The 14,895-nt window shown below is 43.5% G+C and overlaps 1 protein-coding gene across 5 annotated transcripts in view; it reads right to left on the minus strand.

Annotated features, from left to right (window-relative positions):
* Positions 1 to 14,895, minus strand: part of si:dkey-97m3.1 (fatty acyl-CoA reductase 1) — a 61,365-nt gene that overhangs the window by 18,070 nt on the left and 28,400 nt on the right. For all 5 annotated transcript variants that reach the window (XM_040035504.1, XM_040035505.1, XM_040035507.1 and 2 more), the window contains exon 3: positions 1,426 to 1,601. In XM_040035504.1, the coding sequence (XP_039891438.1) occupies positions 1,426 to 1,601 (176 nt within the window). The remainder of the gene's footprint in view (positions 1 to 1,425; positions 1,602 to 14,895) is intronic.

Genomic DNA, 14,895 nt, shown 5'->3' on the forward strand with positions numbered 1-14,895 from the left:
CACGGAGGCTGCAAACACACTGAAGGGGCGGCCTCACTCGCTTATCTTGGGAGGAATTTCCCTGCTTAAAAGAAGCTAAAACTGAAGATCTAATCTATGAATACCGGGATCATCACGTGGGGTCAACATGTGTGTAATCAGACTTACAAAATCCCAAAAATGCAGTGCAACTGAAAGTGTCCAGACACAAGCTATAAGCAGGAATGCCAATCATTCTTCTCTTTTCGGTTTCTCGGCTCATCCGTTTCACTCTGCAGATAATTTTTTACATGAAGGATCCAGTGCAGTCCAGGCTGGGCATTTGTACAGCAAGACAAAGAAAGCTGCACACCATGTTTGTATATTTTTACACAAGCTTGCAGGCTCAGGCACAGTCTATACAAATGGCTTCCCTGCCGCCTCCCAGCTATGACCAACTGACCTCAGACCAGACTCACCAGCCTAGGCTGCCGGGGGCTTCCCATAATGGACTGTTTCTTCTTCACTCCCTCTGTGTTTATACAGGACTCTGGATTTAATCATTAGATATTATTAATCTCTGGCTCTCAGACACAGTGAGTCTTTTGTCCGGTCTTCCTCCCATCACCCTATAACCAGTCACGACAGATGGCCGCTCCTTCCTGAGCCTGATTCTTTCAGTTGTTTCTTCCTGTTAAAAGGAAGTTTTTCCTTCCAACTTTTGCCAAGTGCTTGCTCATACTGGGTCGTCTCATTGTTGGGGTTTTCTCTGTATTATTGTCGGGTCTTTTCGTAAACAGGATTCGAACATTATAGGACGGATCGTTGTTGCTTATGACAGGAAGTTACAGGTATGACTAATCGGAGGAGAACATCAGCACATTATCTAAAGTAGCACAACATAACGAGGTCATCACAGTGCTCACATCAGAATTCAACAACTCTACATTCAGCAAAGCTCCTCATAGACCAGTAACGAGCGAGACGTCCTCACTGGGACGTTGGAGCCTCTGAAGACATCACAATCAATCCAGACTGACCGGCTATCTTAATACTGACTCAACACTGACTGAACCGCCTCCTACCAACACTCCGAACATGCCACGGCTCCCTGAGTAAAATAGGAACCATCTATTTTCTTATAGGTGATTTTACAAACTCGTAGAAACGGTTGATTTCTCCACACCCTCATCCTGCTCCACTTCCTCTTTGCGTCACGTGAATGAAACATTACCGTCATGCTCATTGAATTGCACATCCTCTGGAGTGCACCCTGACAACAGCAAGTTCCTGCAACAAGCAACATTTACTCAGCAATAAAGACACCTTGCATAAAGTGGAACAGGATTGTAATGAGGTGTAATAATGAAACAAAGCAGCAGGAGTCTGTGTGTTCATTGTGTTGGAAAATTTAAAAAAAAAAAAAAAAAAAAGAAAAAAAATGGATGAAATGCACGTGGTCCTCACTTGAGCGGCTCATCGAAGCGGATGGTGGCGGCGCAGTGGAAGACGATGTTGATGCAGGCGGTGAGCTTCTCCACATCCTCTGGGCTGATGGCCAGGCCCGGCTGCGTCAGCTCGCTGCTGATTGGGATGATCTTCTGGTGGAAATCGGGGTTTTCCTCCCTCACACGGTCGAAAAGCTGCCAGACAAAACAGAAATCACTAAAGGAAAGACTTTTATGTCTTAGCTAATTCATCAGCAGCGTTCAAATAATCGAACATTTAAATGCCATATACATTTTTCTTAAACTTGAAGAAGGCTGTGCTTTCTCGTAAGATGTGGACATTGGCATTGAATTGATGCTGTGTACGAAGTGAGCTGTATAAATAAACTTTGCTTATAGCTGTCAGGGAGAGAAGAACTATTACAGTCGACTCAAACACTAAAACACCATGGCAAGGAACGCAAATGTACTTTGCATAATCGCTTCAGGTGAGGAGATTGTTCTGATGCAAATGACCTGTACATTTTCATTTCACCAAAGCAGCGATAGTCAACGTGGACGAGATAAGACCGGTCAGACTGGACTGTTTAGAATCGCAACTTAACTCAAAATGTGGAAACGGCACATAGAAAGGAAAGCAAACAGACTGAAAAGTAAACTCACCTCATGAGCAGTAATGTTGGATTAGAGTGCATCTGTTTTAACAGGGTGGACCTGGTAACTCTCATTTTGCTGCTCTACCTTATTGAAAGCTACTAAAACAAAAGGAAAGATGCGTCCAATTGAGTTTCAAAGCAGCATTATTTCCAATTATAATCATGACAGTTAATCGATAAATGAGCTCTGTGAATTGACTATGAAGTCTTAATTAAAGGTGGCTTTTTTCACTAATGAATAGCTTCAACTAAAAGAAGATGGGACTAGGTGTTAAGCCAGGTAGGCTACAGATGTGAGAGCAGAGAGAAAAAAAAAAAAAGTAGCGTGCCTGCCATCGACCAATGAGATTTATCCATCTGTGCCATGAGTCACACTGTGGAGTGTTTCCTGATAAATGTCTCAAAGTAAACACGGGTCAGTGAGTCAGCTTGCAAAAGTAATCTCCTCTCTAAAGAAAGGAATTCACTCCCCGTTTTATACAAAAACACTATCAGGGCTGTAAACCTCTGACCTGTATCTGACAGGGCCATTTGTGCCGCTGTTCGCCGCGCTCTACTGTACATTCATGCTGAAACGCAAACCCTACTCGTGTTATTCCACCTGTTTACGCTGCCGTTCGCCGACTTAGTGCCGGAGAAAATATTCCAACATGGAGGCGGGGATTATGTGAAGTCTCGTCTAGATTTACCGGCTCGTGTATCACACGCCGTTCGCTGCCCGACACCCTGCAGAGAGCTGAGCATGTCAAGCCAATGTTTGAGTCAGGAGATGCTTCCCAAAGGCAGCGGAGTCAGATGTCATGCATTTATCTGTGCAGCTCCTACCAGGAAATTTGGCTTTGCCTTGCTGCACAGAGCAGCTGTGTTCAAAAGGCCTTTCACAGACAGATATTATAGGATGAGAAGGAGAAAAGAAGGGGAGTGAGAGGGGAAGTGAAGGGATTGGCATCAAAACGCGTGCGCTCTGTTATGAAAGTGCCGCCCTGTGTGTGTCAGCTGTCCTAAAAGCAGAGATCTCTCGCTTAGAGGACAGAAGTTGACTTAAACAGCTGTTTACAGTCATGCTCTGTATCCTCATCAATCCCCTGCTTTTTAATGGCACCCTACTCGCTCCCAATACTGTACACCATACTGCCCATATTAGGAACGAGCCCGCATGTACAGTATGCACTGTCATAACATCTGAGAGAAAGGGGTGGGGTTGGGGGGTGTAAGGGATTTTCTCCATGCTCATGTAGAGCCGTTATTATTATGTAATGAAAAGTAACAGCGTTATCTCCCTCTGCGCGAGGCCAACAGCTGGTAGTAACGGAGTCTGCAGGGAGCAGGAGCAGAGGAAAAGATTCTGTGTGCAGCTTTCTCCAAAAAATATCAGCACTGCAAAAACTGTCCTTTCTGTGCTGCATGATTCAAGGAGCCGCCTTTTTTGGTTTTACCTTGAACACAAATATAAGAAAATCTGAACTTTCCCCAAGTGCTTAGGCTCTGCTCTACTCGCATGTGATGAGGCTCAAGGGTAGCTGTCATCAGCTAAAAGAGCTCCGGCGGTAGGACAACGTATTCACAGCTCTGACACTTAAAGAAAGAAGTGTTAAAACTCCAACAAGTGTTTTCACAAATGCCGCCCAAGCACATGCAAAATTTGACAGTGCAACTGTGACTTAATGAGATTTGCAACATTTCTTCAGGCTAAAACCACGTTAGCAACCCAGCAACTGAAAAACGGTGAGCAATTTCCTCCATCCTCTGACCACAAACGGTGCAGAGCATGACGAACATAACAGTATGTAAGCTGATATTCTTGATATAACACAGACAGTGCAGAAAAACTAAACTGATGAGGTTACTGCTTGCCAACTTTAAACAATATATAACAAGCTATATAATGATAGTAAAGCTGCCATTTCTCCACATCAGAAGGAGCCAGTTGAGGTGGGAATCTGGGCATCTCACTAGGATGCCTCATTGGACACCTCCTAGGTGAGGGCTTTAAGGAACGTAGGGACCCTGGGGGAAGTTCCAGGATATACAGGAGAGATTATTAATACTGCTAGCTTGGGAACACCTCACTCTCCAGAAGAGTGGACATATTGAATGTTGAATATGGAACTGCCAGGAAGGAGGAAAAGAGGAAGACAACAGAGAAGATTCATGGGTGTAGTGAAAAATGACATGCAGGGGGCGAGTGTCACAGAGAGGACACTGGGGATAAGATGAGATGGAGGCAGATGATCTACTGAAGAAGAAGGCAAGTATTTCCTGGTTAACAGTTATCGCAGATATCGGTGCATCTCCAATATTTATACTTAAAATACTACTGTTCTTTGAAAACTAAGTTTATTTTAAAAGAAAGTGAGTGCAGCTTTCATGTGTAACAGTCCCCATCCTTCCCATAGTTTATGATTTGCAGTAGAGCTTCCTGTGATGTTCTGGATGATCTCTTAAGAGACAAGTGCCACTTTGTTGCGACAGCCCCGTCCTGACTTCACCCTACCAGCACACGTAATAAAGTAAAAATAGGGAAATACAGCATTTACTCAACAGCATACGTTTATCAACTTACTGGCAAAGTCCGCCTGCAAAACATAGCTCAGATTTTCTTTGGCAAAACGAGAAACGAGCTGCCAGGAACAAAGAAAGCCTCCTCTACATTTGAACTCATAGTAGGTGAGCAGGTACACAAGCAGCTCTGAGCAAGAAGCTTCTTGTTTCTCTCCCAGCTGCTCACTTCTCTCTTATCTGGTTGTGTGAAACTGTACTCTCTGCTACACACAGAAATGCAGTCTCCATGCACTACACAATCAGTGTGCACATTTAAAAAGGATTAAATGAATAAATATTACATTTTGTCGTGCACTCTGACTACAGCTCACCAATTCATGGCACGTGCAGATCACTGAAGCACTTGTAACCCAAAGTTAAACTACAGAAAAAGCCAGAACGGAGAAAGAGCATCAGGGTCAAAAGGGTGAAAGAGGGCGTACAATGTGAGCTTCAGAGAGCTCTTTGTTACAGGCGCAGGCAGAGAATGGCATTGTGGGATTGAGGCCCTGCTTTGTAAAAAGCTCTCTGGGCGATAAGTGGCCTGTGCCAGCCTTCCACTGCACGTATTTACCACTGCACCCTTCTCCAACTCACGGGTGTTAGTGAGCAAACCGCCTTGTACAGGAAGACAATAGCCCACCAGTTTGAAGGATGCTGTGAGGGTGGGGGCGGGTGTTGGAGGGTGAAACATCACCACAGCCAAGTGTTTCAGTGCTGCATCCTGAAACAAAGTCATGGCCTTGAACAAGCAGCAGTTTCAGAAGTATAAAGTAACTCCTTTGGTTTAACGCACAGGTCTGCATGTGGTCATCACCTGTACTTCCAGTGCAATCGAGTGTCATTTTGTAGACCCAAAGGGCAATAAATCCTCCATCAAGAGTGCTTCAAGCAGCCACTGTGTGGACTTTCACAGAAACCCAACACTAATGGCACTTTCCTTTCAGCCCACCAACCCGAGATGCCATTTGAACAGCCTCACTTCTCGCTAACTGCCCTTTAACTCCACTCTTCTTGCGTGTTTTTTTTACTGGACCCTTCACACAGACTATTTCCTCAATTCTCCAGGACCAAAAAAGTTCAAAGAGAGCTGCACAAAATGAGCAAAAAGACAACACACAAAAGCTGTGAGATTATTGCCGATGTCTCAGACTGTTATGCTGCCAAAATGTCAGGTAACAATAGGACACAGCACAAAGCAGAGCTAATGATAGGTATGCTTTGCACGCTTCAGGTCCAGCGTGACCTCCTGACAGGCTGGTGGCCCCGGCAGCAAACCATAAGAGTCATAATGCTTTTAAACAAAGTCCCACATTTCTTTCTTCCTCTTTGTCTTTCTTATATCAGACCTAGGAGTGTAATTTCTGTAATTTTTCTAAAGCCAGCACCTCAGTTTTGTTCACATGCAGCTCTTCTGCACTTTGAATGAGTGACAGTACATATAAAAACATCCTGTTTGGTCACCTAGGTGACAATACATCCTGTCACCGCCTGTTGTCTTTGTTCCCCAACACGTTTTCCAGCACGGCTTCCACAACAAATGCATGCAATACCCTGAATGTTTTCAATGCTTCCGTCAGACACAGGGTTGCATAACCTTGCTGGCTTCATCAGTCTTTTCAGCCCCGCAGCATGCAACGGTCCCCCTCTGGATGCTTTCTGCTGCTGTCTGATACAAAATAAAAGTTTCATAAGATAATTTTCTTTTTAAAATTAAATTGACTTTTTTTCTTCAGTTGGATCTCGTCAGAAGTTTATTTGTAAAGTAAAACTTCATTTCTGATCCTCACAAAAGTGCAAAATAACGGACGGCTGGCTTAGCCTCAACTTTATATCGGCAAGAAAGTTTGAAATGCACTGCACAGCTGGTTCTATGGACAACGAATGGGAAGCATAGAGCAGATATTTTGATATTAGCTTGACTGCTTTGAAACCTGCACATGTAGGTTACTCAGAGGTCATCAGATTAATGGAAAACAATGTGTGTGTTTGAAAGGAGATAAAGACAGGGGTACACAGCTACTGCCTAATGCCTCTCCATCTTTAATCAGTAAACAAATTCAGTTTCTTGACCTCGAGCCAAGACTCACATTCATGGAACCTTTCTCTTTTAATCTGTTCATTTGTAGCACCTTTCCCCGCCGACTACCTGAGACGACCATACCGGGTAGTTTATATTAGCCGGGGAAGCTCTACCACAACGTGTTAGAAAGAAGCAATTAATGTATCTGTACCTCCAGCGCCGACCTCCATTTCCTGGCATGCACTGACTAAATTAGTCAAATAATAGGATACTCGCACAAACCAAATCTCCTCCTGGGCTGTCAACAAAAGGTTCTAGATAGGGTGAAGGATGCTGAATAACCATCATTATATTTCCAGATACCAGTGAGGTTCCTTCTCTCCCGTCTGCCTCAGTGACAACACCCGCAGTAAGGATGAAGCGCTGAGCCTGGGGAGAAATCAGAAATGCAAGGACTCTCATGGGAAGCTGTGAAGGAGGACAGATGTGTCTAACCCTCCTGAAGCTGTCAGCATATTAAGGAAAAAAAATGGGTTCATTTCCAATCCTCTCCCGTGATATAAAACATACATTTTACCATCCTGTGTCACAACACATTTCAGCACTCTCCTCCTCACAGTTAAAAACAAAACAAAACAGAAACCCCCCCAAAACAATACCTGCCGTTTCAGAAATACCGCCTTAATAACGATTAGCTTCTAAATGGCAAGTCTTTTTCTGGGTACCTGGCACCAAGATACCAAAAAATAGTTGATGAAAATAGGTGGAAAAAGGTAAATGCAGGAGTGAGAGTTCTGGTTTACCTGGCAGCAAATGCCGCCTTTACAAGGCTTTATATTTCACGACTTGCTTAAGAGAGACAATACCCACTCTCTCTATTCAGCCATCTCATCCAACTGATCACGATTTGTGGGGAACAGCTCACTAAAGCAAAGTAATGAAAATGGAGGGTTTTCTCATGCCTGTGCTTTCGTCGTACACTCAACTGAAGCGATCAATACGAGGGCAGTAATCAAGTCTGCGGTGACAGCAAACGCAGAGTTTCTGGGCTTGGCGTTCGGGAGGCCGCTGGCTTCCAGTCTTTAAGACAATGACCTCCTGCTGAGCAAAGGAGAATTTTATTACCCTCCAAGAGCAAAAGGAGAGACATAAGATTGTGTGCGCTGCTTGCTTTTCTGCCCATATTAAATGCTGCAGATAATTAGCTGTGCTCTCTTACCATTTATAAATGCCAAGTTCACTTGATAATTAATTCCAGCACTCCCCTCCTCAGTTTTCCCCCCAAGTCAGCGTTAACTCTTTGTGCTTGCCACAGGAAAGCCCATCATTGTTTGAGTACCGGATTTACAGCAGTCTGGTGCCACCAATCTACAAGGCCTCTCTGGACCTTTTATAGTTTTGCTCAGGCAGTAAAAGGTCAGAGTGACATTAGCTCAAAACAAATCTCATTGCATTCACAGCCATTTGCACTCTGTTTTTATGCAGAAAGAATGTGATCATTAACCACATGTGATACACTGGATTAGACAAATGATGTCTGATTTGAGTCAATAGTCATAGTAATGATTTATTAGGTGCACCTGCTCAGCGACTCATTAATGCAAATATCTAATCAGCCAATCATATGGCAGAAACTCCGTGCATTTAGGCATGCAGACAAGTCGACCTGCTGAAGCATCAGAATGGGAAACAAAGGAGAACAGATAACCACAGTGATAAATAACCCAAGCACCACTCCCGTCAGCTTGCTTTACCCACTACCTGGGGACCACTGGGCATCACCATCATGCCAAAGCTCAAATCCTGAACATTACCATTAGTTCACGGCTCTCAAATGGCCTCGACAGCCAGCAGATCTCAATCCTGTAGATCACCTTTGGGATGTGATGGTGCAATGGGAGACCACAAATCGAACACAAATCTTCTGCAGCTGTGTGATGCTATCATGTCAACATGGACCAGAATCTGAGGAAGACTTCCAGCACCTTGTTGAATCTGTGACATGACTATGAAAAGGCAGTTCTGAAAGAAAAGTGGGCCGAATCTCTTACAAACAATAAAGTGACGTTAAATATTTCGTTTGAAGACATTCTTTTTGAAGAATGTGGATCGCCAACAACTGTGTATATTATTTCCGTCTACTATTAAAATATCATCTTTAAGGCAACACGTCAGAAACTAGGTTCTTTCACACTGATCTGAGGGTGTTTCCGAGGACAAAACCGCCGCAGGGTGTGACCCTCTCTGCCCCTTTAATGACAGGAAACAGGAATGCAGTCATCTCAACCCGACCAAATCTGAAACCATGTGTTCTTTAGTTAAGCCCCATTTGTTGACTTCACTTGCCTCCAGCTGTTCATACAATATTAAAAAGCCTTGATTCATGATTTGATTCTTTAAATACTTCAGGGTTATTTTTCTTTCAAGGATGAGATACAGAACATAAAACACATTCTCAGACTAGGGCTGTTCGATATAACGATATATATCGGATGACGATATAAAAACGTCTATCGTTTCATTTTACGCTATCGTTTGTTTTGTGGTGTCGCAAAATAAACTGTTCACGGCAATATTTTTTCATCATTTTGATGGTCACTGTCGTGGCTCTATTAATTTCTTAAAGTTCTCTCTTTCTCTTATATTTATTCTAAACACACTATGGACGGACAAGCGCCTGTTTTTATGCGTTGTCCTTAGCAACAATGACAATAAAACCATCGCGTGTCCGATTGTTTCTTTTCCACATAAGCCTTTCAGAATAAAGCTCAAGATCCTGTTGAGACTTTTCAAAATAAACCGAATCACGTGAAAGAGTATGCAGAGTATTTACGGATGAGAAGTAAAAAAGAGCCGTCAGGTGCTAAAAAATAAACCTTAGACTCAAACGTTAGAACAGGCTCTTCCCCGCAGCACGCCGTGTAATAAATACTCAAAGAAAACAGCGGCCTTTACAACTTATGTCTAAAAATGTATCGTTTCATGCATCTGTTAAAACATTCAACTCCAGGTACACGACGGCCAGCTGGAAACACTTCATGCAAGTCGAGCTGCAAGAGATTCACAGAATTTTTAGAAAATTTAAAGTTTTTGTGATTTATATCGTTATCGGACGATAGATGTCTTAAATCGGGATATGAGATTTTGGTCATATCGCACAGCCTTATCTCAGACAGACATAAAAGTTGGCTAACAGACACAGATACCAGCTGTATAACAGCCTAATAAAATTCCTGAATTTCATTCGTCAAACCTGAAGCACAAACTTACTGGATGTTTGCATCAAACACATTAACATTTTAACTAATTAATTCTATTAAAAATACTCCAAAAGACATCAACACTACAAACAGAGACTTGAGGTATGGTTCAGGGACTAATGGTGCAGCCGGTGTTGGGACACCTGAGAGAATACACCCACTAACTTTAAGCCTTAAGCCAACAATCAGCTGACATAGGAACAGGAAACTGAAGACATCTGGAAGCAGCCACATGTGGCACCTCCAGGGACTGCAGTTCTCACCACTTTCAGCCACACAGAAACATGGTGTTTCAGGTAGTCAGGTAGTCTCCCTCCACATACATCTGTGGAACACTGAGCAGGGCTGAAACAAGCTCCGGAAGAACACCCCCTCTTCCCAAACGGCTTCACCAGCAACCTTTATTATGCTGGTCTGTTTCATAAACTTGACTTAATTTGTGGCCTAACTACATGCAATCCTTTTCATTCTCTCTCGAGGGAGGAGTGTTAGAGCTTTAGGTCACCTCATTCTGTTTTCCTAATTCATGCTATTGCATGACAAACAGCCACAGAGGAACAAATGGCATGCTGAAGGCCAGACTAGCTGCCATATCATGTGCTCTAAATAGTCATCTCTTTTCAGGAGTCAGAGCAGCAAATGCCAAGTCACTGCACGCACCTTCATCCTTAGATTGCTGTTTAAACATACACACCTCAACACACCTTAAACACACAGCAATGCACACTGGCACACATTAAGTGAAGGATTTAGCTAATAAGCACTAAATCAGGAATTAACATTGGGAAACAGGATAAGAACAGGCTGACGTTTCCCCGGGGAGCGATAGATAGATGCTTCAGGTCTGCTGGCAGCTGGCACGAATTTCATGCCCAGCTCCACAAGTGAAGCCCAGAGTTGCCCGTCAGGGACAGCAGCAATCAATGAAACTTGAATATTTATACTGCTGGAAAGATCACCTGGCTGTGGATGCAAACAAGAGGAAATCAATACAACAGTGCAGTTATATTAGATCAGAGTGTAATAATGGGTAAACGACTGAAAACCACAGAGAAGGGAGAGGACCCCATCCATAATCATGAGGACAAATCAGGGCTGTTTTCACATTGACATTTAATTTGTAAAAAACGAAATAGTGTCACACTTTTGTTACTTGTGTTTCACAGAGCTCAGTACTTTGGCGTCACAGACAATGATAATCTTTATGCTGGTATCCATAATGAATCATATCCGTAAGCACGTGTTAATACGCATACTCGGGTGTGACCATTTCCATGACGTGTCTTAAGCGGAGGCATTTCAGGCATCTTATCATACATCAAGCAGTGATGCACTACATTCATACTAATAACTCTCTTTATGTTCAAGTCTGGGCAGCTCCACAATGACGCAAGTCAGCCTGCAGTAATTGCAACGTCTCTAAACATTCCAACTCTTTCCTGAAGTGCCTCCAGATGAACCTAATGCAGGCAGAACGTTTATGATCACTTACTTAGAGCCATCTGTGCTCCAGCTGCCACACTGATCAGTGAACAGCCTCTCCAGCAGGACTACAGAGCCCCCCCCTGTTACAGGATCCTGCCTTGTCGGCTAAATTCCAGAAGACCCCAGTTCCTACCGCAAGCATTCCACTTTCCACCTCTTCAGCTGACAGCCCAGCACATCCTTCACAGTTACAGAGCTGGTTCTGCAGTGTGCTGTAAAGCCTCAAACACTATGACTAGGCTTCGACAGCCTGCTAGTGGGTGGGAAAAGCATGCCACAGAGCAGGAGAGAGGCTTTTTTGTACCCAAAGGCCTACTTATCAAGTGCCTGACATGCCATTCGGCACCCGGTACCGCAGAAAGAGCTGCAGTCATCCAAATGTTTTCAGTGAATCAAAGAAGCCTCAGCGCAGACAGAAACAGAGAGAGACAGAGCTTAAATGTCAGAGTCGGAGCAGCGGAGAAGCACAGAAACAATGAGATTCCTATCGGTTTGTCCTTTTCCTGCTCGGGGCAGCTCATCTGATTGCATCCTTTGAAAAACACAATGGGACAGATCTCTTGGCCGTTACCTAGCAACAGGTGGTAAGAAAAGATACTGGCCTGGTTTGAAGGAGGAGAAGAGAGGCTACTTGAGAGACGAAGTGGTTCGCCTTCATGAATTATCCCGATTCTGAACAGAATAATACTGACCCGAGGACTTGCATGAATACCAATTAGTAGTTGAAGGTTGGTCATGGAAACTTAATGACATCACTTCTGAATGCAGACTGAGCATGAGCGAGCCTGCGGTTGGCAGAGCATCAAGCAGTGACCTGATAGCAGACACTAATAGACGGATGCCAAAACCAATGAAAACCTGATGGCAGGGGAAATACTGCAAACACAAGTGGGAGATGTGTTAAAAATAATAAAAAAAATCTGATTGTACACAAACAATTTACAACATTATATTTCCTTTTATTGATTTTTTTTTATTTTTTTTAAATTTGCCTGCATGGTGCTGCTGTGTGACACGGATCTGCTAGTGTGGCTTTGTGGGGTTTCCCAGTGACTCCTCCAGGACTTGTTCTTCATACAAGGCTTCACTAATCCAGTTTAATGAATCCTCATTAGGCTGAAATTGTCTTGGAAACTCGCATTCAGCTAATTTGGCAGCAGTAAAGAATCAAACTGGCACATTATGATGACTGACAGATTTCATTAAAGAAAAAAGAAAAAAAAACATGTATACAAAAGGTGGACGACTGGACAGCTTCCCAAAACACAGATGTGGGGAGAAAAAAAAAAAAAGCCAAAGTCTAAATTAGATAAATTTCCTTAAAGATGGCTTCTGTCATTTATGTAGTTGTTATAAAATGTTCAAATTCCTTTTTCCCTGGTAATTTTGAATTAAAATGGCTAACTGATGCCATAAAAAGGCAGGCAATGATTGATAACCATAATTGGTAACTGACTGAGTCAGACTGCTCCCAACTGCTGAAGAGACTTCTTCTGCAGTAAACTGGAGAAAATGACCTTTAGGGGTCTGAGCAAACCCACAGTAACTAACCAGAAGCAGTGTATATATGTCAGATGAAGTGTGATTTGTTTGTGAAGCCTCGAGCTGAATGTTTCTGCTGTTGCCATCTTGCCAACAAGAGAGGCATGGATCTGCGACTGCAAAACAATTAACAGCGCACGTCCTAATAATCCTCCCCAGAGAAACTTGAAATAAGCAAAATGTACAAAATGGGTTTCATTTTTTCTTTAATATGACCCGAAGAGAGCAAGAGAGCCAGGACCACGGGTCATTTTCCAACAGACTTCAGTAAGACCACAGATACTGCCCCCGATGGGCTCTAAGAACAATGGCCTTACTTTTGAAACCCAGAAGCTGTCTGATGCCATCTCAAACGATTTTACTTTCACAGAGGCCAAATTTAGAACGCTTGAGTTAGTTTAATGTAGTGGCTTCAAAACAACAGCTAAGACACGTGCAACCCTAAAAATGGACTTTTTGTATGTATTTTGAAGAACTATGTGAAAGATCTGATGGACTCTGTCAGTCAGTGCTTAGCGCTCCTACAGTTTCCCCATTGTTTGCGTTGAGTACCCTGGCTTTTATTACACAAACACCGTGTTATTTACTTTGTTTTATTTGATTTATTTAGTGCATAATCATTGTTCATTTAGTAACTTGTATGTATAGTGTATAACGTAAAAGTGCTCTTTAATCCAAAACCCGTAGACTTCTTACAGGTTTAGGCTTTCTAGACTTGCAGCAGTAAACCATAACCCTAAGTATACAAATTATGCAGCTCTGTTGCTGAAGCGTCGACAAATAAACCGTTTGATCGTCAACGATTACTTTTCTCCCCTGAAATCCACAGCAGAGGAGGGCCGTGCATGTGAAACTCCTCTCCTTGTCGCCCACTCTCGCCATTTCTGCTGAGCCCAAATTACAGGGTGTTATAACTGGCACTTTTACAGCGCTGTTGTGTCAGAGTAAACTAATTACATGGTGAGAGGCATTCTCTGAAGCGGAGGCATCGCAGTCACCTTGACAAGAGGAGGGAGAAATAAAAGCAAAAAAACCCAAAAAAACTAATACACCCCCCCCCCAAAAAAAGTGTTGTGCTACGTTAAGGTACGCATTCTCCAACTGCTGCTCCGCTGCCATCACAGCAGCTGTGAGAATAATGAATGCAGCAGCAAGGTTCAATGAGAGCAGTAAAAATAGATGCTATCACAGGAAGGAGGAGTGATACAGAGGAGGTTTTCTTAGGTGTACTGACAGTTTGAGGCTGATGGTACACAGAGAGCAGAGGCCGGAGCACGCATCGCCTGCGAGCGAGCACATCGACACACAGCCAGCGTCAATCCTTTGGTCCTCATTAAGTCGAAAACAGTTTGGAGGTTTTTGTTGAGTCATGCTTTGCTGCTGATACAGCTGACGCCACATATTCGGAGCTCATCCTCACCTCTCTCCTCCTTTCTTCCCTCTGCTGTTGTCTCCTTCACCCATTTCCTCTCAACCCGCAGCTTTTCTCTCTGATCTTTTTGTCCTTAGGACATCCTTTGCCCCAAAGCCTCCCGACTTTATTAAACATCCAGTGCACTCATATTCTCCTACTTCTCAAAGCACACCAGATACACAGGGGTGAATAATGAAGTGGACCCCCGGATGAACTCAAATCACTCCGGTTGGATTTTGGAGCCAAGTTGGACAGCATCGATATAAGACTGACTGGGATGGCGAGCGCAGTGACTGCACTGGAGGGTAAAGTCTCGGAGGTAAAGCAAGACATATTGAACCAGGGGGCTCATATCGAAGAGGCCGAAGCCCGCATTGCCGAAGTTGAAAGCACACTTGAGAAAACAGAAACGTCACTGAACTCGGCTATCAAACGAATCGCACTTCTTGAAGCCAAAACAGATGATTTGGAAAACCGCGGACGACGAAAGAACCTGCGCGTCTTCGGCATAAAAGAGGGAGCAGAGGGGCAACAATCACTCTTCGACTTTATTAACATCATGCTACCT

Source organism: Simochromis diagramma, unplaced genomic scaffold (assembly GCF_900408965.1).
Source record: "Simochromis diagramma unplaced genomic scaffold, fSimDia1.1 OVJJ01000816.1, whole genome shotgun sequence".
In the NCBI taxonomy this organism is placed as follows: Eukaryota; Metazoa; Chordata; class Actinopteri; order Cichliformes; family Cichlidae; genus Simochromis; species Simochromis diagramma.